General features: G+C 36.3%; 2 protein-coding genes across 4 annotated transcripts; both read left to right on the plus strand.

The window, feature by feature from the left end:
• Positions 1-7,144: 7,144 nt before the first annotated feature.
• On the plus strand, positions 7,145-11,650 carry LOC309482332 (uncharacterized protein; the record flags this gene model as incomplete). Its single annotated transcript, XM_082147682.1, has 5 exons — positions 7,145-7,201; positions 8,589-9,026; positions 9,103-9,177; positions 9,269-9,343; positions 10,861-11,650. 5 exons carry the CDS (start codon positions 7,145-7,147, stop codon positions 11,122-11,124), a joined length of 909 nt encoding a protein of 302 aa, XP_082003808.1. The 3' UTR covers positions 11,125-11,650.
• Positions 11,646-24,035, plus strand: LOC309481996 (uncharacterized protein). Of its 3 annotated transcripts, XR_014200167.1 has the most exons (18): positions 11,646-14,261; positions 14,359-14,581; positions 14,941-15,106; positions 15,197-15,279; positions 15,378-15,554; positions 15,701-15,790; positions 16,003-16,071; positions 16,316-16,411; positions 16,526-16,630; positions 16,867-17,001; positions 17,561-17,695; positions 17,818-17,886; positions 17,980-18,074; positions 18,737-18,863; positions 19,048-19,165; positions 19,244-19,320; positions 22,862-22,953; positions 23,143-24,035. XR_014200167.1 is itself a non-coding variant. In XM_082147156.1 (17 exons), exons 1-17 carry the CDS (start codon positions 13,363-13,365, stop codon positions 19,949-19,951), a joined length of 2,778 nt encoding a protein of 925 aa, XP_082003282.1. In that variant the 5' UTR covers positions 11,646-13,362; the 3' UTR covers positions 19,952-24,035. The 3 variants fall into 3 exon arrangements, 2 of the variants coding, with proteins under 2 accessions (XP_082003282.1, XP_082003283.1); XM_082147156.1 differs by having other exon boundaries at positions 19,838-24,035; XM_082147157.1 differs by having other exon boundaries at positions 22,862-24,035.
• The last annotated feature ends 1,137 nt before the right edge of the window (positions 24,036-25,172 follow it).

The following is a 25,172-nucleotide window of genomic DNA, read 5'->3' on the forward strand; positions in this document are numbered from 1 at the left end:
ACACTTTACGGGTGTTAATCGAGCTTGATCGCCGCTATCAGATGAAGATGCGCTGCTTACGTCCTCCTCCATGTTTACATGTGCGTAGTGATATTGGCTTGATTTCGGCTGTGACCTACTTACATTTTCGATGCTGATTGGTTGAAAATCTAGCTCAACAGTTTTACATGTCTCAATACGCAGTCAATATAGTGCGCCAATAAATTACAATTTCTCATTAACTGCAGGATAATGCGTGGAGAACTTTTTGCTTGGATACCTTTTATTAACGTTGAACATATTGAGCAATAGAAAAATGAGTGCCCCGTTTGTCGGAACGAAACTGAACGATACAGCTCACGTACAGCGGCCTATCTGTAGTATATGGAAGTAGAATAATGTCAAATGTTTTTTAAATAAAAAGCCTGTTGAATTGCACTACTTGAAAAAAAATAGGCATTGCATTAACCATGCTTGCATTTTAATGCATTGTATTTTTAGTGCTTACATTTTTATGGGCTGAAATTCAACATGGTTGAATATTTAAGCTGTGAATATTTCAATTAAAAACATTTCAAACACATTTTCATTATTAAAAATTCAATAATCCATATTCACCTTTCATATTTCACTTCCAAAATATTCAAACTGTTTAAAAATACAGCCAATAATATTCAACAGGCAATTTTCGGTCCATTTTATTTCGCTTTGCAAATTCGCTTCCACAAATTCAGTGGTTCAAATTCGACAGTAAATTCAACATTGACGTCCAGGAACTGCAGGAAAAGCAGTAGATTGCCGAGCATACTCTCCATCTGCTGTTAGTCTACCTCACCAGCAGATGGTGCAAAAGCGCGTGTTGAAGACCAGCAACAGTTAGAACAAGTCATTCATTCATAAAACTCATTTACAGCAATGTAAGTGTATTTGTGATTATTATGACGGCTGTTTTATGTTAAATTCAGTGTCTTCATGGTTACTTTTCCCGTGTAGCCTACATGCATCTTTCTCTACCGTGAACGAGATTATAATGTTATTCCCCGATGCGGATATACAGATCCAATGTTACATTTTTGAGGTTGACATATATTTCTCTTGGTTGTTTAGTTGCCTTAACTTTATATTGTGGCGATGTGCTGCATGCAGGCTATTAGGGTTTCCCTCAATACTTAAGGATTCCCCTGCTGGACATATACAACGCTTAACGTAGCTTAATGGACTACAGTGATGTAAAAGACCAAACTCGCAGGCAAGCAGATGGACTCAGAATAACGCGCAAAGCTTTATGCTGAGCGTTTCCCAGTGTTACAGATGGCTTGATGTTGGACATTCGCACATTTAGGGACCGTCTCTATGGAAGTAAAATAATGTCAAATGTTTTTTAAATAAAAAGCCTGTTGAATTGCACTACTTGAAAAAAAAATAGGCATTGCATTAACCATGCTTGCATTTAAATGCATTGTATTTTTAGTGCTTACATTTTTATGGGCTGAAATTCAACATGGTTGAATATTTAAGCTGTGAATATTTCAATTAAAAACATTTCAAACACCTTTTCATTATTAAAAATTCAATAATCCATATTCACCTTTCATATTTCACTTCCAAAATATTCAAACTGTTTAAAAATACAACCAATAATATTCAACAGGCAATTTTCGGTCCATTTTATTTCGCTTTGCAAATTCGCTTCCACAAATTCAGTGGTTCAAATTCGACAGTAAATTCAACATTGACGTCCAGGAACTGCAGGAAAAGCAGTAGATTGCCGAGCATACTCTCCATCTGCTGTTAGTCGACCTCACCGGCAGATGGTGCAAAAGCGCTTGTTGAAGACCAGCAACAGTTAGAACAAGTCATTCATTCATAAAACTCATTTACAGCAATGTAAGTGTATTTGTGATTATTATGACGGCTGTTTTATGTTAAATTCAGTGTCTTCACGGTTACTTTTCCTGTGTAGCCTACATGCATCTTTCTCTACCGTGAACGAGATTATAATGTTATTCCCCGATGCGGATATACAGATCCAATGTTACATTTTTGAAGTTGACATATATTTCTCTTGGTTGTTTAGTTGCCTTAACTTTATATTGTGGCGATGTGCTGCATGCAGGCTATTAGGGTTTCCCTCAATACTTAAGGATTCCCCTGCTGGACATATACAACGCTTAACGTAGCTTAATGGACTACAGTGATGTAAAAGACCAAACTCGCAGGCAAGCAGATGGACTCAGAATAACGCGCAAAGCTTAATGCTGAGCGTTTCCCAGTGATAGACTGGCATAAAGATGGCTTGATGTTGGACATTCGCACATTTAGGGACCGTCTCTAAAGTGTATACGACTTTGGTATACACGTTTCTAACTCCGATAGCATTTGAATAGAACGACTTACAGTCATACAACCAACTGTAAAGTGTTCATTTAGTGTCAGGCATAATGCTCACCCTTTGGATTTTGATATTTATTCAAATAAATTTAAGTTTGCTATTGAAGTTAGAAACGTGTATGCCAATGTTGTATGCAACTTTAGAGACGGTCCCTAAATGTGTGAATGTCCAATGTCAAGCCAATTTTACATTTAGTCATTTAGCAGAAGCTTTTATCCAAAGCGATTTACAGTTAAACTAACAATAGGAGGACAATATGCAAGTGCTGTGACAGTTTAAGCTAATGCAATACACGTATGCATACTATATATATATATGTATGTGTTGATTTTATGCCAGTATATCACGAAACGCTCAGCATGAAACTTTGCGCGTTAAGTTCATATTCTGAGTCCATCTTCTTGCCTGTAGCCTATATAATAGCCTACAGCCTACTTCCCTAATAAGGTGCAAGATTGGTCTTTCATATCACTATCAACGGAAGGGAAATCCTTGAGTATGAGGTATTGAGGGAAACCGATTATAATCCTGTTCATGGTAGAGAAAGCTGATGACATGTAGAATACACAGGGAAAGTAACAATGAAGTTATTGAATGAAACATAAACACTGCTTATTGCGTGTTTTTCATCTTTTCCGCATATACTGACACAGATAATCATTTTCATTTTATGAATGAATGTCTTCGTCAGCAACAAGCGCTTTTGCACCATCTGATGGTGAGGTCGACTAACACAGGGTTTCTGCAGGGTTTGGTCAGTCAAATTTAAGACTTTTTAAGACCTTTTTATGACCATTATGATTGAAATTTATGACCTACACGAATTACGAAAAATCATTAAAATTCCTTTCAAAAGTTTTTTTTTTAAATTGACTTTCATTGAAAGTAACAAGATGTATTATTTAAATGCCTAAAGACAGCTCCAACGCCTTCTTACCCAGTGTGCAATATGCTTGATACTGATTATTTGCAACAGGCTTGAGCCAACTACTAAACACACCATCTTTGAGCCATGGCTCGTTAAATGTACACTTTCCCATTGTGATAGACCGGGAGATTTCAGTTAGGGCTGGGCAATATGGCCAAAAACAATTATCACGATAATTGTTTTATATTAGTCAATATCGATAATTATCACGATAAATGTCAAATCTTTATTTCTTTCAAGTTTAAAGGCAGACTGTTACTTCTAAGTGAAAGTTGTAGAAACCAGAGCTTTAATTGTGGTTTTAAACTAACTTTACTCTTTATTGACAGAAAATATAATGACAAACACTTGCTAAAACAGGTGAACATTTCACAAATCTGAGGTAGGACATTCAAACATTTGTCATTTGTCCTTAACAAAATAAATATCTTTATTGGGAAAATAATTACTTAGTTTCTGCATGTGCTAATAGGGGCCAAGTCTTGAAACAGGTTTGTGTTGCCTAACTTTGATGGCACATATCTTCAGGAAATGTATGAAAAACAGTAGCCTAAATACATTATTAAATACTGTAAATATTCCATTAGTCCTTTAATACATTATCAGCACTAATAATATAATAAAATTCAATATGTATATCCCACATGGTGCAGTTAATATTACTAGGCTAACGTTACAGTAAATCCATGATAAATGATGGGAGATTGTAGACGGAAAAGCCTTCAGACTGTATCGTTGTGCAGAGTTTCTCCTGTTGGTCAGCGCTGTTTAATCTGCCTTTAAACTGGTTTAAATCACTGAGACAGTGTGTTCTTCGCTGAATTCAAGCACTTCTCACTGGATCTTGTGACCGAGACCGATCAGAGTAAACGCATCAGTTCTATTGAGCTCGCGCTGCGCTGCCGTTTGGACTTGGAGCCGAGCGGGTAAATGGTTCGTGTGGCGCGCGTTTCAAATGAGCGTTCCGCTTTTGCCGCATTTAACCTGTGCATTTAACATTATGCCGCCAGCGCATTTTCAGGGGGAAAAAGCAATGGTAGAACCAACGAATGAACGAGCATATCAATTTAAGACGTGGCTAAATGAAATTTATGACCTTGTATGGAAAATCCGGACGTTTTTATGACTTTTTATGGCCTAAAATTCTGATTATTAAATTTAAGACGTTTTATGACTTTTTATGACTCCGCGGAAACCCTGCTAACAGCAGATGGAGAGTATGCTCGGCAATCTACTGCTTTTCCTGCAGTTCCTGGACGTCAATGTTGAATTTACTGTCGAATTTGAACCACTGAATTTGTGGAAGCGAATTTGCAAAGCGAAATAAAATGGACCGAAAATTGCCTGTTGAATATTATTGGTTGTATTTTTAAACAGTTTGAATATTTTGGAAGTGAAATATGAAAGGTGAATATGGATTATTGAATTTTTAATAATGAAAAGGTGTTTGAAATGTTTTTAATTGAAATATTCACAGCTTAAATATTCAACCATGTTGAATTTCAGCCCATAAAAATTTAAGCACTAAAAATACAATGCATTAAAATGCAAGCATGGTTAATGCAATGCCTATTTTTTTTCAAGTGGTGCAATTCAACAGGCTTTTTATTTCAAAAACATTTGACATTATTCTACTTCCATACGTCTCTAAAGTGTACACGACTTTGGTATACACGTTTCTAACTCCGATAGCATTTGAATAGAACGACTTACAGTCATAAAACCAACTGTAAAGTGTTCATTTAGTGTCAGGCATAATGCTCACCCTTTGGATTTTTGATATTTATTCAAATAAATTTAAGTTTGCTATTGAAGTTAGAAACGTGTATGCCAATGTTGTATGCAACTTTAGAGACGGTCCCTAAATGTGTGAATGTCCAATGTCAAGCCAATTTTTACATTTAGTCATTTAGCAGAAGCTTTTATCCAAAGCGATTTACAGTTAAACTAACAATAGGAGGACAATATGCAAGTGCTGTGACAGTTTAAGCTAATGCAATACACGTATGCATACTATATATATATATGTATGTGTTGATTTTATGCCAGTAGCCTATATCACGAAACGCTCAGCATGAAACTTTGCGCGTTAAGTTCATATTCTGAGTCCATCTTCTTGCCTGTAGCCTATATAATAGCCTACAGCCTACTTCCCTAATAAGGTGCCAGATTGGTCTTTCATATCACTATCAACGGAAGGGAAATCCTTGAATATGAGGTATTGAGGGAAACCGATTATAATCCTGTTCATGGTAGAGAAAGCTGATGACATGTAGAATACACGGGGAAAGTAACAATGAAGTTATTGAATGAAACATAAACACAGCTTTTGTGTGTTTATCATCTTTTCCGCATATACTGACACAGATAATCATTTTCATTTTATGAATGAATGTCTTCGTCAACAACAAGCGCTTTTGCACCATCTGCTGGTGAGGTCGACTAACAGCAGATGGAGAGTATGCTCGGCAATCTACTGCTTTTCCTGCAGTTCCTGGACGTCAATGTTGAATTTACTGTCGAATTTGAACCACTGAATTTGTGGAAGCGAATTTGCAAAGCGAAATAAAATGGACCGAAAATTGCCTGTTGAATATTATTGGTTGTATTTTTAAACAGTTTGAATATTTTGGAAGTGAAATATGAAAGGTGAATATGGATTATTGAATTTTTAATAATGAAAAGGTGTTTGAAATGTTTTTAATTGAAATATTCACAGCTTAAATATTCAACCATGTTGAATTTCAGCCCATAAAAATGTAAGCACTAAAAATACAATGCATTAAAATGCAAGCATGGTTAATGCAATGCCTATTTTTTTCAAGTAGTGCAATTCAACAGGCTTTTTATTTCAAAAACATTTGACATTATTCTACTTCCATAGTAGTAGGACCAGACACAGAATTGATTAGTTCACGTCTCGAGTCGTTCGTTCATCACGTGACAGCGCGGTGTCCCCTTATTCATGGGTTTCATCAGGTCCCTTTCCACAGGTGTATAAAATCAAGCACCTAGATTATGAATGCAGACTGCATTGTGATTGATTAATACACCTGTGGAAAGGGACCTGATGAAACCCATGAATATACTGTCTATGGTTGTTCCAGAGTCATATGAAAGATTCGTTGAATTTGAACGAATCGTTCATGGCCCATCCATCACTAAAGGCGGGTTGGAGTTAAGAGGTTTGACTGACAGGTCCAACGGAGTCAAGCGGTTTAGTCACAAGCTCTTTTTAATACTTTTATATTGGTTAAATAACGTTACTTGAAAACCCCATAGACAGAATTAAAGTGTGACGTACCGTTAATGATGAACGTTTCAAACCTCGCCTCGGAAAACGGCCATTTTTAGCTTAAAGACGACACCTAACGTTACGACTTAAAGTATATATAACTTAATTACATATTACTGGACAAGTGGAATATAGCCTATAACTTAGGCGACGTTATTTCGTCGAAAAAATAGCGCTAACGTTATTCATCGATGGATGTTTGCCAAATAAGTTTTCCCTCAGGTGGAAAAATAACGTTAGTTGGTAATAAAATGCAACAGAAAACCTAAAAATTACAAAACTATGAAGAAGGACTTGGCTAAATAAAAAGAAGGAAAAAAAAAACGTATTAACACGGTAACTTAGCTAACGTTACCATTAACCGAGACCTGCATTTTAAACATTATCAAGATTACCGGCCTGCGCCCAAATTAAAAACACAGTCAACACGACGATTCGAAACGGTAAAAATAATGTCCAAATGTAAAACTCACATATATTAATGATGAAATTAGAAAACATGCATTTTTACCTGCTTATTTTCGCTTCACATCAAAGACTGACGGTTAAGATGAAGGTCCAAGGTCGAGTGAATCCTCCTGTGTGTCGCGCTCGTAGCTGTCCCACTGTGTGCTTGCTTAGAAGTGATTGTATCCTTGCGCAAAGGCGGGAATTCTTTCAGTTCGAATATTTAAACGTATTCTGCTGTTTACTGTGAATTTAAACTATTAGTTTTGGACAGCACAAAGGTAAAACTGCACTTTATCTCATGGAGGCAAACTTTCTAACTGAAAGTATATTTATAATTTATTTAAATGTGCATGTATTTTGATTCCAGATTCTGCACTTTCACCACATTTGGAAAGGCAAGTGTTACAGTAAACTCACACAAAATGTGCATTTTCCCTTAAACATTGTATCAACTGTTTGTCACACATACATTTGTTGCTTAGAGGCATAGAGTCATATAATAATTATTTTGTTTGATTTCAAAGGCAAGGAGAACTTCTAAAAATCTACAGGAAATTGCAACAAGCGTAGATAAATTTGCAGTACCTGGGACTACTATTAAGAACTAGTGTTCACAAAGCTGCTGGCTTTTGGGACAATGTATGCAAAGATTTGCAAGTGCCAAATACACTTTCAAATCGCAAAAAAATTCAGGCATCCCTGCTTCTTCTGAAGGTAATTTGTCATTAGGTTGACTAGAATCAACCTGCTGAGCATTTCAGCATTATTATTGGTTCTTGTGAAGCATCACTATTGTCACATATTGGCGAGAGAACACTCTTCTATGTCCATTTTCTTTTCTTTCTTTTCTTTTTTTTATATTATACATTTAGGTCTACATATATGCCAGGTTGAAATATGAGTCTTTAGTTGTGCAGTTTACAATTGTACTGTTATTAAAACAGAAGTAATAGAATGCCATCAGATCACAACTCCACAAATCCATATTTAGCCATTCGTTTAAAAGACATTTTACTTTTTTTACATTTATGAAAAGTGATTACTTTGGAAATGTCAGATTAAATATAAAAAGTAATTTTCGTTTTCAAAATAATGGTTAATATTAAAAATGTTAGACGGGAGAGCGCAAGTTTACATGCTAACACCGATTGTAACTTTTGACTTATACTTATTTGCTGACACTCTGGTGTTGATTCATTTTCATTTATCCTCTCTTGAGTTTTGGTTTTAATAGCATTGTTTAACCTTGCAGTTGTTGATGGTATTGCCTGTGCATTTTTCAGTTTTTGGAAATGATAGATGTATTGATATATATCCTTTTCCCCCAAATATGTAGGGTGCCCAGGATGTTGGAGACAAAGGCAAAACAAATTTGTCTCAAAGGCAAAACAAAGAGACGGATTCTGCATCTCTTGAATTGGTGACTTTTTATCTTTAGTTTGCTTTTCTTTTGTCTGATCTCGTATTATAATTGTAGGAGTCTATTTTGTAGTCATTCTTAGTAAAAAAAAAAATGTTCACACTATTTTTTTTTTCTTAAACAGAAAAGAGAGAGCTCGGTTCACCCTGAGGTCCTCCCTGAGGTCCACCCTGAGGTCCACCCTGAGGTCCACCCTGAGGTCCACCCTGCGGTCCACCCTGAGGTCCACCCTGCGGTCCACCCTGAGGTCCACCCTGCGGTCCACCCTGCGGTCCACCCTGAGGTCCACCCTGCGGTCCACCCTGCGGTCCACCCTGCGGTCCACCCTGAGGTCCACCCTGCGGTCCACCCTGCGGTCCACCCTGCGGTCCACCCTGAGGTCCACCCTGCGGTCCACCCTGCGGTCCACCCTGCGGTCCACCCTGCGGTCCACCCTGAGGTCCACCCTGAGGTCCACCCTGCGGTCCACCCTGAGGTCCACCCTGAGGTCCACCCTGCGGTCCACCCTGAGGTCCACCCTGAGGTCCACCCTGCGGTCCACCCTGAGGTCCACCCTACACAGGTTGTTTTAGTTATATTGATATTCTTTTGAGTATTCGGTTTGTATTTTTATTTAATTTTTTTTGGAAAATGTGTAGGGTGCCCAGGATGTTGGAAATCATAATTTTCCTCCATACCATATCGAAGAGGCTGAATGTGCATCTCTTGAACTGGTGACTTTTTATCTTTAATTTGTTTTCCATATTGTGTATTTTGTCTAACAGAGATATTGTTTTAGAAATTAATCCCTCTCACTCTTTTCAGGACCTGTGGGAGACTAAGGCTGATAGTTCTTCAGACAGTGACTTGGCATCAAATTGTGCTACCACAAGTGAAAAGGTTAATGGTACTTTTTCTATTAAAGGGACATTGTGTAGGAATTACTCCCATCTAGTGGTGAAATTGTATTTTGCATTCAAACGAATAATGCTCTCCAGCGCCTCACTTTTTCAAATGCGTGTTGCATCTACGGTAGCCGTTATGTACCTAAAAGCTATGACAGGATGTCTTATAATAGCACTTCGAGTTTTTCTTCGGGTGAACATGTTTGTTATTTAAAACAAACTGAAACTTGAAACAACGAAAAAAAGAATGTTACAGTATGAACTACTGACTGTCAAAAACATTAACTATGGTAATTAGTAGTAATGCCTTCTTTACTCGTTATATTTTTTGAAGTATGTGCTTTGTTAGATATCATCATCATCAGAGCCTTCTCTAACGTTCCTTTACTCAATAGCTGCTATTCATCAAAGAGCCTGTTTAACTTTTAACTATAAATGTTCGACTGTCTATATAATAAAGTACACAACCAAGCAATGAAAAAAAAGCTTGTAATTAAGACCGTAACATTGACTTACCTGTCGAGAAGAAAGCAGGCAACTTCAGGGTCTCTTTTGAAAGCTTTCTCCTGCATTAGCTATCCTGACAGTAACCCTTGTTTTTGTAATCTCCGGTCACGTTTCCTTTTACGATCTATTTTGGACTTTTTCGACGACGAGGACTCCTTATCCTGTGACTCATATGTATGTATGAATGAACGGTGTATAAATAACCGTGCAGTGCAGCCTTTTAAACTTGCCGGTGCAGTGACAAGCGCCTCTCACTGCTCTGCTCCTCCGCTTCTGCTGGCTTCAGTCACGTGACGCTGGCTCTGAACGAAACGCGTTGTGGAAACGCGTTGGCCTAGTACTTTTTGTCCCTCTCTGCTATTATAGTTTTTCAAGATGGCGGAACTACATGGAAGCCTCCGTGGACTTACCCGTCCCATGTATATAAAGATAATAAATTCTTCGTTTACGAGGATTAGTCTGAACATTGGCATAGGTATTTGTACACCATTGAGGGCATATTTATGAATAAAAATATAGATTTTAGATAATAAAATACCTAAAAAGCTACACATTGTCCCTTTAAATGTAACTAATATTCAAATCATTATACAATGACAAATGTAATTAAATAAATACTTTGACATGCCAGATCGAAGTTATTTATCCATTGCAGATTAATTGTAATGTGAGAAATATAAAACAATTCACTTTCATGTTCCTGTCCCTTTAAAAGTAATTTGCTAAATGAAAAATATCTAAAGAACAGTAATAATCATTATAAAGCTAAATGGTATTTTAGAAAAATAATTATTTGGTGATTCCCAGGGGAATGTTTTTGCGTTTTTAACATGGTGAAATGTTTATTCATTTTCTAAATTGATTATAAATCTCCACACATGAACTTAAGTTGTTTGTCATGTGAACATATTTGTAAGCTAGTGAAGAAGTAAGCTTAATATATTAAAAAGTATATCTACCATTTTGTAACCTCTTTTTAATGAATTTTTTTTTCCTGTATTACAGATTTGTGAGGGATCAGACCAATCACTTCGTAGCTCTACTAACAGCAGTGAGGAAGATGCATACTTCACATGTTCTTTGCCATGTCAGCCTTGTTTCTTTTTTATTGAACAACAAGAGTGGCAAAAATTAAGACAAGACCAGAAAGGCAGACGTTTTCAGGGTCTTCAGTGGACTAATGTCATTGCCAAGGGCATCAAGTCTGTTCATCCCTACTGCAGCTTTGGTTTTAAGAGACACAGTGTGAAAACTATGGAAGTAGAATAATGTCAAATGTTTTTGAAATAAAAAGCCTGTTGAATTGCACCACTTGAAAAAAAATAGGCATTGCATTAACCATGCTTGCATTTTAATGCATTGTATTTTTAGTGCTTAAATTTTTATGGGCTGAAATTCAACATGGTTGAATATTTAAGCTGTGAATATTTCAATTAAAAACATTTCAAACACCTTTTCATTATTAAAAATTCAATAATCCATATTCACCTTTCATATTTCACTTCCAAAATATTCAAACTGTTTAAAAATACAACCAATAATATTCAACAGGCAATTTTCGGTCCATTTTATTTCGCTTTGCAAATTCGCTTCCACAAATTCAGTGGTTCAAATTCGACAGTAAATTCAACATTGACGTCCAGGAACTGCAGGAAAAGCAGTAGATTGCCGAGCATACTCTCCATCTGCTGTTAGTCGACCTCACCATCAGATGGTGCAAAAGCGCTTGTTGCTGACGAAGACATTCATTCATAAAATGAAAATGATTATCTGTGTCAGTATATGCGGAAAAGATGATAAACACGCAATAAGCTGTGTTTATGTTTCATTCAATAACTTCATTGTTACTTTCCCTGTGTATTCTACATGTCATCAGCTTTCTCTACCATGAACAGGATTATAATCGGTTTCCCTCAATACCTCATACTCAAGGATTTCCCTTCCGTTGATAGTGATATGAAAGACCAATCTTGCACCTTATTAGGGAAGTAGGCTGTAGGCTATTATATAGGCTACAGGCAAGAAGATGGACTCAGAATATGAACTTAACGCGCAAAGTTTCATGCTGAGCGTTTCGTGATATACTGGCATAAAATCAACACATACATATATATATATAGTATGCATACGTGTATTGCATTAGCTTAAACTGTCACAGCACTTGCATATTGTCCTCCTATTGTTAGTTTAACTGTAAATCGCTTTGGATAAAAGCTTCTGCTAAATGACTAAATGTAAAATTGGCTTGATATTGGACATTCGCACATTTAGGGACCGTCTCTAAAGTTGCATACAACATTGGCATACACGTTTCTAACTTCAATAGCAAACTTAAATTTATTTGAATAAATATCAAAATCCAAAGGGTGAGCATTATGCCTGACACTAAATGAACACTTTACAGTTGGTTGTATGACTGTAAGTCGTTCTATTCAAATGCTATCGGAGTTAGAAACGTGTATACCAAAGTCGTATACACTTTAGAGACGGTCCCTAAATGTGCGAATGTCCAACATCAAGCCATCTTTATGCCAGTCTATCACTGGGAAACGCTCAGCATAAAGCTTTGCGCGTTATTCTGAGTCCATCTGCTTGCCTGCGAGTTTGGTCTTTTACATCACTGTAGTCCATTAAGCTACGTTAAGCGTTGTATATGTCCAGCAGGGTAATCCTTAAGTATTGAGGGAAACCCTAATAGCCTGCATGCAGCACATCGCCACAATATAAAGTTAAGGCAACTAAACAACCAAGAGAAATATATGTCAACTTCAAAAATGTAACATTGGATCTGTATATCCGCATCGGGGAATAACATTATAATCTCGTTCACGGTAGAGAAAGATGCATGTAGGCTACACAGGAAAAGTAACCGTGAAGACACTGAATTTAACATAAAACAGCCGTCATAATAATCACAAATACACTTACATTGCTGTAAATGAGTTTTATGAATGAATGACTTGTTCTAACTGTTGCTGGTCTTCAACAAGCGCTTTTGCACCATCTGCCGGTGAGGTAGACTAACAGCAGATGGAGAGTATGCTCGGCAATCTACTGCTTTTCCTGCAGTTCCTGGACGTCAATGTTGAATTTACTGTCGAATTTGAACCACTGAATTTGTGGAAGCGAATTTGCAAAGCGAAATAAAATGGACCGAAAATTGCCTGTTGAATATTATTGGTTGTATTTTTAAACAGTTTGAATATTTTGGAAGTGAAATATGAAAGGTGAATATGGATTATTGAATTTTTAATAATGAAAAGGTGTTTGAAATGTTTTTAATTGAAATATTCACAGCTTAAATATTCAACCATGTTGAATTTCAGCCCATAAAAATGTAAGCACTAAAAATACAATGCATTTAAATGCAAGCATGGTTAATGCAATGCCTATTTTTTTTTTCAAGTAGTGCAATTCAACAGGCTTTTTATTTCAAAAACATTTGACATTATTTTACTTCCATAGAAAACCCTGCGGTCACAGACACTGGCACCAGTTTTTACATGCATGGCATACTGTCGATTCAAAGATTGCCCAGTCACTGTACATGTGGAAGTTGCAAATGAACACACCCTTAAAGCAGCAGTGGTTTTTTCTGGAGGTGATGTGTGCCATAAAACCAAGGAGCTGCGCAGAAGACCAGTGCGTGCAGGTGCACGACAGTCAGCAGCAGAAGTCCTTGCAACCAAATTACCTCGGAGTTTGTATTTGGAGTCAATAAAAAAAATTCCACCAATGGTCATTGATTCAGGCTGCAGGGATGATGCTCCATCCAAAGAAGTCCTCAAGAACATTGCATGGAGTGAAAGGAAAAAAACCCGACGTCATTCTGATGAGCTCACGAGCTTAAAAACTATTATTGACGAACAACATGGCACAGACAATGATGTGTTGCAGAGGGTAATGATGCACCCCAAAGGAATAATGCTCTGGTCAAAGAAGACCCTCTCTGTCTTCTACAAAAGATGCAAGGAGGACATAGTGTACCTGGACGCCACAGGGAGTATAATTCCAAAAGAAAAAGCACAAAGTCCCCCCCACTATGTGTATGAACTGGTGGTAAGAAATCCCTCCAAGGGTGCATCACCTTTACCCGTGGCCACCTATGTCACATGTGACCACACAACATCATCTGTGACCTACTTCCTGCAGGCTTTTCAGACAGATCTTGTCAGAATGTATGGAAATGGGGCAAACAAAAGGCCGGCTATGATCACATGTGATGGCTCCCTTGTGCTCATGCAGTCCATTTCCATTGCATTCTGCAGAACAGGTCTGGAGGATCTGTTGCAAAAGTACTTTCTGCTCATCAGTGGGCAATATCCTGCAGACACATTTGACCTCCCCATTCTTCATAGATGTTTAAGCCACATAATGAAGAATGCCAAGGATCTTTGCAAGAAACAGTACATATATATTTTTTTTTGTATGATTACTTTATATTCAGTTTGAATTTAAATGTATGATTATAGTAATCTTTGTTTTTGATTGCTTTCTTTGTAGAAGTCCCCAACACTACAAGCTGGCAATGCATATATTTGGCCTTCTTGCATGTTGTACAACGCTGAGAGAGATGGATGAGGTGCTTCATAGTTCAGCAGTCCTCTTTTGCAGTCCCTGCAATGGACCAAATGTTGCAAAGCATTACAAACATCTGCAGTTGCTTTTGCAGCAAAGGCAGACATTTGATCTGGATGAGGAAAACATCATTGCTGAAGACTACAAGGTATTAAATGTTAATATTAGAAATAAATCAGCACATGGCCTCACATTTGTAAATAATTTAGTATACTGTATAATAAAAACCAACCAGACCTGCTTGGTATTATTGGTTAGTGCAGTGAACCTTCTGGCTGAAAAATGCAGAAAAACTGCAGCAGAGTGGACAAAAGGGTTAAAGTTTGATTTCTGTATATGAACTATCGATAAACTAAACTCAACACCTCTCCAGGACATATCATGCATCTCAATTCAGGTCAGACAGGCAGAGCTGAGTGAGATTGGTGTTAAACAGAATAAATTAATAATAATGCATTCTGATATAAACATTTGAAATTTTTCTGACATATGAATATTGCTTTTCAGCATGATGTCGGTACCACACCCCTCATGACTCATTTCCGGGGAACAATAAATGGTGCATTGCTAGACCTTAATGGTAAATGCAACATTTATTATGCACCAAATTTCATTTCCAGTTTGGCCAAATATTTTCTGCCACATGCCACCCTTTGGTCTGGAATGATGCTAGGTAGGTTTGGTTTAAGTCTTTGAGTTAAGACAACTAATTATTCAATATAGCATTTTTGTCAAGTTCTTTACAAGGTTTAAATGGTTTTAGGGGATCTAGGACGTCACGGGACAGGCCCTGTGTACCAGCAACTCAGTAAGGTCTACAACAAAGTTAGCCAGTCAAAAAAACAGGTAAATTGCTGAAAGAAACATCTGAAATGTGTATCAAAGCCATAGCTTTATTTTTGGACTTAAATTGTGAACAGATAAGGTGTACCTTACATTTTCAGAACTTCACTCAAGACAACCGTACCCAAGGCATAATGGAGAAGAGTCAATGGGACCTGAAGAAAATCCGTTTCCAGAGGAGGAGGTTAAAAAGTCTGGATGACTTTGTGTCCATCTACAAAAAGATGCATGATGCACTGCTCCTCGAGTATGCAGATGTGGAAAGATGCAGAAAGAAAGTATGCTACTTAACATTAGTTCAGTGAAAGCACTTAACTTTGCAGTTTACCCTGATCACAATTTAAAAACGATATGCTTGATTATAGATATATTGAAAATGTGCAATTATGTGGGTTTGTGTTTGACAAAATATATATTTTCCCAGTCACATAAAGTGGAAATGGAGGTGTGGAAGAAAAGCCGGAAGCGTAAAGGGGTGTACGTTTCACCTTTAGTGATGGACCTGTCATTTAAGGTAATTATTAAAAGCTGTAATGATGCTGACATACACAAACACATTATGATTTTAGGCACCTCTACATTCAAACTTTGTCTTGCATTCTTTTTAGAATATAAAATGACTGAAGTAACGGTCAGACAACAATAGCCTCAACAGATGTTGTTACACAGTATTTTGTTTGCAGTCATGCTTAGTTAATTTCACCTCAAATCTTTTTTTTTTTACAGAAAAGAAGAGAGAACTCACTACCCTCCACTCCATTACTTCATGGACAACCTGAAGTAATCCAAACACAGGTTATTTTAGTTAAACTCTTTAATAAAATATAGTAATATAAGTATTATATGCATGCTTTATTATGGTAAAATTAGATATAGTCATTATATTGTTATATACACTCTTAAATGGTTTCATTCTTGCGTATTTTACATTCAAGTTTTGCATTCAAGATCCATAGTTCATTATTTTATATTTCATTTTTCTGTGATGTGAAAATATGCAATAGAAAGGGCACAATAATCTTTCCATTTTTATTAATAGAATTCACAAGACATAGTGGATGTGGATGGATCATCACATGTGACCATGACTGAACATCAGGAGGACACAATGGGTACCAACAATCCTCCATCACAGGTGATGTTAATAAAATAAATGTATTGTCAGGTCAGTGAGTAATTGTTCAGATGTGTGATGTAGAATACTCTAAAAGTGTATCACTTAAAAAAAATGATTTACCATTTTAAATAGAATTCACAAGACATGGTCACATGTGATGCTCCATCCACATCCACATCCACTATGACGGAACATCAGGAGGACACAAAGGGTACCATCAATGACGCTCCATCACAGGTGATCTTAATAAAATAAATGTATTGTCAGCTTCTAAAAGTTTGTAAACTTTTAAATAAGTTTATTTAAACTGTAAACTTTTAGAAGAGACTTTTTACATCAAATACATTATTGCAGGTTTGTGTGACAGTAAATCCAACATTACATCACAGCACATTAGCTGTTTATGTAACTGTAATTGTCAGATACATGCAGACATCTAGAGTAAATAAATGTATTGTCTTCTTGACCTTCAGATAAAAGCCTTGTGGAGAAAAAAAGACACGGAAGTGGTAATTTCTGTGATTCCCTCTCAAATAAGAGGGAACAGCTATATAGTCCACCACAGTGAGTTCCGGTCACTTAAACCTCACAGATGGCTCACAGGCGAGGTATGTAGGTCAAACAGTACAGCAGCATTATCATTAAAATACACTTAAAATGGACAAATGTAGTTCCATTGAAAACAGTTGCAGTTATTTCTAATTAACTTAACACATTGATGTAATAGAAGTGTTATGCGTGTGATATTTGGGGATATTTAATTTAATTAATCAATCAACAATACTATCGATCAGCATTACCATACGTGGACGTTTTCCACTAGAAACAAACAGTGATGTATAATTTTAATTTAATACTGAAGCTGCTTTGATACAATATTGTGAAAAGCGCTATATAAATAAACTTGACTTGACTTATGCTGCCATAATATAAATAATTTAAATCATTAAATATTTGTCAACTGGAAAGGTTTAAATTCAATTGCCAACAATTATAAAATTGTTCTAAGCCAGAATGAGCCATTACAAAATGTCACTTGAGCATGAAAGGGTTGTCCTTGCAGCCCGACTCAAGCTCTCAGTCCAAGCTAAAACAAATGTTTTATTTAAAATAGGCTTATGTAATGAATTCTGATGTTTCTCTCTGATTGAATTTTAAACATGTTAGATCATCGAATGTCTTATGCATCACACTATTAATGAACTTGGTTTGGATAAAACCATATACATGAAGAACCACTACACAGCCAATGTGATCCTCACTGGGGATAGAACAGAAGTAAGACGACAAAGTTTGTCAAAGGTACATCTTGTTTCCATTTGGGAGAGGTTCAAATGGGGACGCGTTTCATAATAATTTAAATGTGAATAAATATTTAAGTAATTTCTGTGATATATTATTGAAGTAATTTTTATGTGCAACAGGTTCACTTTGATGATTACAAGGCTGTTGTATCGTTTGTTAATGTTGGAGAATTGCACTGGAAGTTTCTGGTTTGTTTATTTAACAATTTATATTTATGTACATTCACATTGTTTCTGTTGTTGTGTATGTATTAAATAATGTAATTTTTCTTGTGGTTACAGTACATCAATGCAGCAGAAAGCTGTGTCTATTTTATTGATCCAATGCCAAACTCTGCAGAGCAGTCGGATTCAGAACTTGCTGCCCATAAGTTCTGGTACTTATGCAATTTCAGCTATTATCCATAAACCGAGATGGAATGCACTATATGATTGTCTAAATTCCAGTGCAGGCATTAAAGGGCAGTAGAGAGATGGGCAGAGTGTGCAGTAAAAGTTTAACCATAGAGACAATGGTCAAAACAGAGTTACAATTATTGAAAACCAGCCCTAAACACTGGATAGATACTGGTAGCAGTGGTAGGGACTGCACATAAAGTTCAGGAGGAGTCATTTAATCCAACCTATCACATTCCAACAGCATATAAACTCTTTCAGCATCCCTCCTCTTCTCCTCCTTGTGTAATATTTAGGACCAGCTAAAAAAAAATCTTCTTTCTTCTTTTTTCTATTCAAGAAAATGTGTAATCCAAATTTTAGGTTGATAAAAAAATAAGCTTTCAGTAAGCTTTTGTTTGGGCACAGTACCAAACTTTCCACTAGATAACATATCCAGGCTCCATTGGTGACCATACAGACTCTTCCATTTCAAAATGCTGTGTGATCATCTGAACCATATCATTTTCATACAATTTATGAAATGGACATCCTGTTCAGAAATGGTATGGGTAGTTGGCAGTATTTAAAAAAACTATACAATGTAGATTTATGAATAATTGTATAATTAACATTTATAATGTTACATCTTATTTTCACACAGTGAATACTTTCAAACCAGGACGATCCACCACCGAACAAGAGACTGGGTGAATATTCAGTTCAAAGGAGCTGTCATGAAACACCCATTTCAACAGGATGGATTTAGCTGTGGTGTGATCGTCTTAATGGTACAATAATTATTTTAGTGAAATACTTGTATTCTGACAATGATATGAATCAATTAGCATTTATATTTGGAGTCAGTATGTGCAGCCTATCCCCATATTTGGTTAAGAGCTATTTACAGTATTTAAATGATTAACCAACATATTTATCCAGTCTTTATTTTCTTTTTTCCCTTTTTTTTTTTAGATGGCAAAGGCAGTCATGGAAGCATTTCCTCAATTGCCAAACATGGATTTTGGGACCTCTAAAAAAGACATGGTCCGGGAACGCAAGGCTTTGGCACTGCAAATACTTCAAGCATCAGGTAGCAGGTTTTTTCATACGTGTTCCGATTGCCATATTTAAATACTTAGTTTAAAATTTGCATTTCCATTTCCATTAGTGTTCAATGCACAGAGAAACTGCTCCATGTGTTCGGCATCTAAAGCACCAAGTCCGGGGCCTTCCATGGCTGACTGGGTAAGGTGTTTATAATTGGTTGTTTTGTATTTGCATATTGTGGCTTGAACAGAAAGTGGACATTAGCTTGGGAAAAATGGTATAGAGAGATTGGTAATGATGTGCATATACAAACATAATAGCACATTTCAGAGATTTCAGGGATTATATTGTGTTTTGATTTGCTAGAGTTGTCAATGGAGTTAGTGTTCATAAATGTAATTGATTTTTATCAGTGCTTCACAGTACATTGCCGTCTTTGAAATCATCTACAAAAGCCAAAATGATGCATCTATCTCTACACCTTGCACTTTTCCTTGCACTTGCCCTCTGGCAGCTGTCAAGCTCATTTTAAGAACTATTATATTGCAGATTGCCAAGTAATCTAAATAATAAATGGAAAACTGTGTGACAGTAGTGTAACAGTTGGTGAACTATTAGTAAACTTGGGAGAGTTGAAAATAGCTTTTGTGCAGAAAATCTGTTTGAACGAAAATCTTTATTTTGCAAGTTAAGTGTTCTATTCGTCCCTCTCCAGATACAGTGTGACAGCTGTACAAGGTGGTACCATGCACAGTGTGTGCAGATGAACCCAGTACAACTAGAAGAAGCAAAAAACACATCCTGGGACTGCTGTTTGTGTGAAAATTAGGTTTTTTTTTTCATTTCTTTTTTTTCTAATAAACTTTCATAAGCACTTATCATTTTTGTCTTTTTTGACTATTACAAATTGCACTTTTTCCAACTTGTCCAACTATATTAAACAATGAAATCCATTGAACATCATTACAATCACTGACCATAATAACCTCAACCATTTAAACTTTTCTTGTAACAACCTAGATATCAATATTGTAGACTATTTTTGTATTTAATTTGATGGTCTTTCTGTAATTTCCACAAACTCTACAGTAAATATTGATATGGACCGAAAATAAGTTTTTATTTTTTATTTTTCTCTAAAAGTCCACAGTAAAACCCTTTGAAAATTGATGTGGACAGAGTGATGGTCATCCAGAAAAAGAAACCATGGAAAATGACATGTCAACTCTGTAGGAATTTTAATAATTGCAATACAAAATGCAAGAAAAGAGAAATATAATAAATTATTTTGACTCTTTGCCTTTATTTTTCTCTAAAAGTCCACAGTAAAACCCTTTGAAAATTGATGTGGACAGAGTGATGGTCATCCAGAAAAAGAAACCATTGAAAATGGCATGTCAATATAGGAATTTTAATAACAGCAGTACAAAATGCAAGAAATGAGAAAATGTAATAATGTATTTTGACAGACTTTGGCTTTATTTTCTTTAAAACTCCACAGTAAAATATCTGCGAAAATAGTTCAATAGGTTGCACTTGATGTTCGGTCATTTCGGAGAATAACCGCTGAAATACAGATCTTTCTCAGCTTTTTGGCACCTCCATGTTTCCGTACCGTAATTCCACAAATAGACGAACATCAACATCTAGGCGGCGGCTGGCTTGACCGAGCGTTTCCAGATGACGGCTCACTTGACCGCGGTCTTTTACTGGCACTATGTAACTTCGGTGTTCGGGTAGTAACAAGAGCACAAAAAGAACTACAAAATTCGACTGCTTTACGGCATACGTCACTTCGTCAAATTTGGATGTGAGAGGCCAACCAGCGTTTGTTTTCGGCTTTCGTGCGTATGTTTTTGTCATGGGGGTTGTTTACACCTGGCCACTTCATGCATTTTCTCAGATCGGATAGTAATCCGATCGTGAAAAGTCCAGGTTTAAATGCCCTCCGAAACGCATTTGAGACGGATTTGAATCCGATCCCTCAAACCACTTCAGGAGGAGATCTGAGACGCATTCCAGACGAAACTGGACAAGTATGCATATGGTTGTTGAAACCACATATGTAAATTGTACTCCTCCCAAAAATGCACAAAAAAAAAAAAAAAAAACGTGTGAGAGCGTGTTATGGGCTATATGTTATATCCAGATATGACGACGCGCTGGAACACGCATCACCGCAGATGAGCAACTGCATCAAGCCAACGTGCGAACTATCGCAAATCAAAGTGAAAGTAAGTCGCAGACGCTTATCACACAATCTTCATCATTAAAAGTAAAGAAACGAAATGATCTTACCAGGGCTGTTACTGCTCTCTCTTATTGCGGTCTTTGATTTTGAAATTTTAGCTGATGATCTATAAAATGCAGCTCATACCTCGGTGACGTGCACTCCATTAAATCTGCATATAGCGCGAGAATTGAAGATCGAATTTAAATCCGTTTCGCAAAAATACATTTATGTGACCAGGTGTAAATGGAATCGTTTTGATAAATCAGATAGCTATGCCTCACGAATTAGTTTGCCAGCTGAACTCAGGTGTTGTGAGGTGTATTTATCACGTAGTCCTGACGGATATCAGACGCTGTTGATTGATTCCTGCGATTATCATGAGAACAGCTTTCAATATCTCACATAATTATCAGGACATAAATAAGCCTAACGTAGAGGCTGTATAGTGTAAACGAGCACAATTTGCAAACTATTATGAGAAATTGCAATAATCATGTCTAATGACATCATAACGGCCAATGTTATGAAATAATGCGACGTACATTTAACTTAATTGATGTTATCTGGCATTTTGTTTACATTCCAATAAAAACAACACAAATTAAATTATACAGTAGGCCTAGAATTTAGACTATTTACTTGTGATTTAGCTGCAATCATGTAAAAATGTTATAATATAATTTACGACAGTGCAAGTATTCCACAGCGACTCTAGGGGTCGCTGTTTGACAAAAACACAATTTCTACTTAGTGTGGCTTTAAACTGTGTTAGGAGTTTGTGCCTAAATGTATTAAGGCTCTGACAATCCGCTCCGTCGCCGAGAGCCAGAATGATGAGGAGAGCCTCTTCAAATGAATACACTTGTTTCCATCAGACTGGCTCCCATCAACTTTCAAAATATGTGGATCATCAGAAGAGTACATCACAGGAATTGATCTGAAACATCTACTGGAAAGCCACAAGCGTGCATCTGGCACATTTGAATTTAACAGTCCAGATATTTAGGCTACTGCATGTTTTTTTCCTTCTGAGAAATATTTACGTTCTTTTTTTTCTTACAAAATATTCATCTCTAACACGTGTTCACGGCGCAACAGTGTCTGCTCTTGCATCAACACAACAAGCATGTGTTGTGATGCTCTTCGTGTGTTGGAGATGAACATTCTGTAAACTACAGTGATTAACCTCAATTTTATGAAGCAAAGTGCTTTGTTTGCACACAAAAAAAACATAATTTACCACTTTATTATGTTTTTTGTGTGCAAACAAAGCACTTTGCTTCATAAAATTGAGGTTAATCACTGTAGTCACATGGGTTACTTTAATAATATCTTTAGCTTTCTGGGCCTTGAACACGACTGTCGATGGAGGGACAGAAAGCTCTCAGATTTCATTAAATTTATCTTTTGTTGTTTGTGTTCTGAAGATGAATGAAAATCTTATGGGCTTGGAACGACAAACATTTTTATTAAGCTCTTGAGTCATCTGTGTCTCTTTCTCTGTAGAGTCACATTCCTGGTTTTGGAGATTGTATATGAGAAGATCCTGAATCAACCGGTTCTTCAGTGTTACGATTCTTCTCAAAGATCGCAACAAAGTAAGGGAGACGCCACACAACCGCTACGTAAACAAATAGATTTATTTAAATAAAGTAATAAACATGAAATGTCAAGAGATCAGTATAAGTGTTAGTCAGTGTGTCAGTATGTAACTGTAAGTAGCAAGCTCAAGTGATATCAGTTCAACCAAACATAATGAGAAGTCCAAATCAAAATATCGTCATCAGGGAAGTGTATCACATCAGATCTCCGAAGCGGTTGTGATCTCCCGTAACCCACACATCCCGTCAGCTCTCCGGAAGCCTCCAGAGCCGCAACAACACCAGTGAGCCATCGACTACCTCTCTGTTTGACCCAGTGTCTTTTAAAGTACCATGATCTGGTTCAGGTGTAAAGCCACGCCCTCCAGCAATCAGCCTGTAACTTGGGGACAAACACTCAATGCACAAGGACTCATTGAACCGTCACATCAGACATCATCAAGCATCATCTTCACGTCATGTTCTTTTGTAAATAAAATTGAGGATGGAATTATGGATGATTGTGAGGGTTTTTTAGAGACAAGCCGTGGAAAAAATACTGCGATTAGTAAAAACTGAGGTTTATTGACAGATTTGTCTTGTGTGATAGGATAGGACACATGATAGAATTGGTGTGAAGTCAGTAAGACTTTGAGCTTCAGTGAAATGGTTATTCCGTAACTGAATGGTATATTGTGGACACTGAACACCTGCGATCACGGACATGTATCTGAAGTTATAACAGTATGAATGTACAGAACTTTTCCCCACATAAAGTAATCTTGTGGAATAATGCTTATATTACAGTTAACTGGAAATCTCTTTATTTACAGAGTTGGATGGATAAAATAATTTACTTTCACTCTGACCTTTTAGATAGTCAGCTCAGTTTCTTATGAAAATGTTATGAATAAATGGTCATTTCCTATTAAATATCGAGAATACTATTCTGTGATAAAAGCCATTCCCGCAGGTCTATTGATGTTAATGAGAAGCCATATGTTGTCCCTTAACGTTTGTAGAATTGAACCTGTATACTTCATGTAAATGGAGTGGACATTAACAGTAAAAAGTTCACAAATAAATTGATCAGAAATCTATTTTATGGAGATTTTTCAATCTTTCTGCAATATTTGTTTCCAAGAGATTATTCGGAAAAAAGCTTGGTTGCTTCCTTTTCGGTTTTGTATATAAAAAAATTCGGGACATATACATTTGAAAATTCTTCATAATATTTATAGTAATTATACTTAATCAAAATGTATGGATATTGATGAAAATTGCTCATTTTGCTCAGATCAGCCAGAAAAAAAACCTACATCTCTTTTATAAGTGTTTCCACACAAACATTCTGGGAAGATTTATCTATGCAGAATTCTGGTTATGATTGTGAAATAACATCCAAAGTTGTTACATATTTTAAATCAAAAGATGCTTCTGTTAATTTTATGTCGAACCATATGATCTTATTTGGTAAATTTCATAATCACAAAAAGTAAAATAAATAATTCTAAACCTTGTCTGAAGGTCTTTATGGCTGATTTTCATTTGTATATTGAGTCTCTCAAATGTATCGATAACAAAAATGTAGAGATATATTCACTAAAGAGTTGAAGCTTCTTGAAATTTGATATCCTGTCTTCTTTCTTTAAGTAGCTATAATTAATGATTTATTTGTTTATTTCTATTTAAATCAATATTATTTTATATTGGCATTTTCTTATTGTTTTTTTCCTTCTTTACTTTTTGATGTATTGTAAACCCAATCTTTTTAGTTACTATCTTTTTGTATGTCTTGTTATAGTTGTAAATGTTTCATGTTTGTCTTAATATCTAATAAAAATATATAAATAAAACACACACACACACACTTTTCTCAGTTGAGTGTGCTTAGTACAGTAGAGGTGGTTTAATCAGCAAGATTAAAAAAGAAAATTCAGTCACCATCCACATTCTTCAGTCACCATCCACAAGGGCCCTCAAACTCTGGGGCCCGACTCAAGGGCACTAGACGATGGAACTCGCCGTTTTCTGGACCTTTTTGACCCCTGTCAGTGTATGACATTTTTGAATGGGGCCTCATTCGTTTTAAATAATGAAAACGTGTATTAAACCACCTCTAGTGTACTAAGCACACTCAACTGTACATGATCCACTAATTTTCCAGTAATTTAAGTGGTAAAAAAAAAAAAGGTCCTGGAAGCTTAAAACAATTAAATGGATACAAATGAATACAT

The sequence above is a fragment of the Leuciscus leuciscus genome, assembly GCF_965113295.1.
Source record: "Leuciscus leuciscus genome assembly, chromosome: 19".
Classification (NCBI taxonomy): domain Eukaryota; kingdom Metazoa; phylum Chordata; class Actinopteri; order Cypriniformes; family Leuciscidae; genus Leuciscus; species Leuciscus leuciscus.

Excerpts from the sequence above, each read along its gene's own strand:
- LOC309481996 (XM_082147156.1), top strand. The coding sequence starts at position 13,363 with ATGGCATACTGTCGATTCAAAGATTGCCCAGTCACTGTACATGTGGAA. Across the intron at positions 14,582-14,940 it reads TCATTGCTGAAGACTACAAG|CATGATGTCGGTACCACACC; the intron begins GTATTAAATGTT and ends ATTGCTTTTCAG. Across the intron at positions 16,631-16,866 it reads TCAATGACGCTCCATCACAG|ATAAAAGCCTTGTGGAGAAA; the intron begins GTGATCTTAATA and ends CTTGACCTTCAG.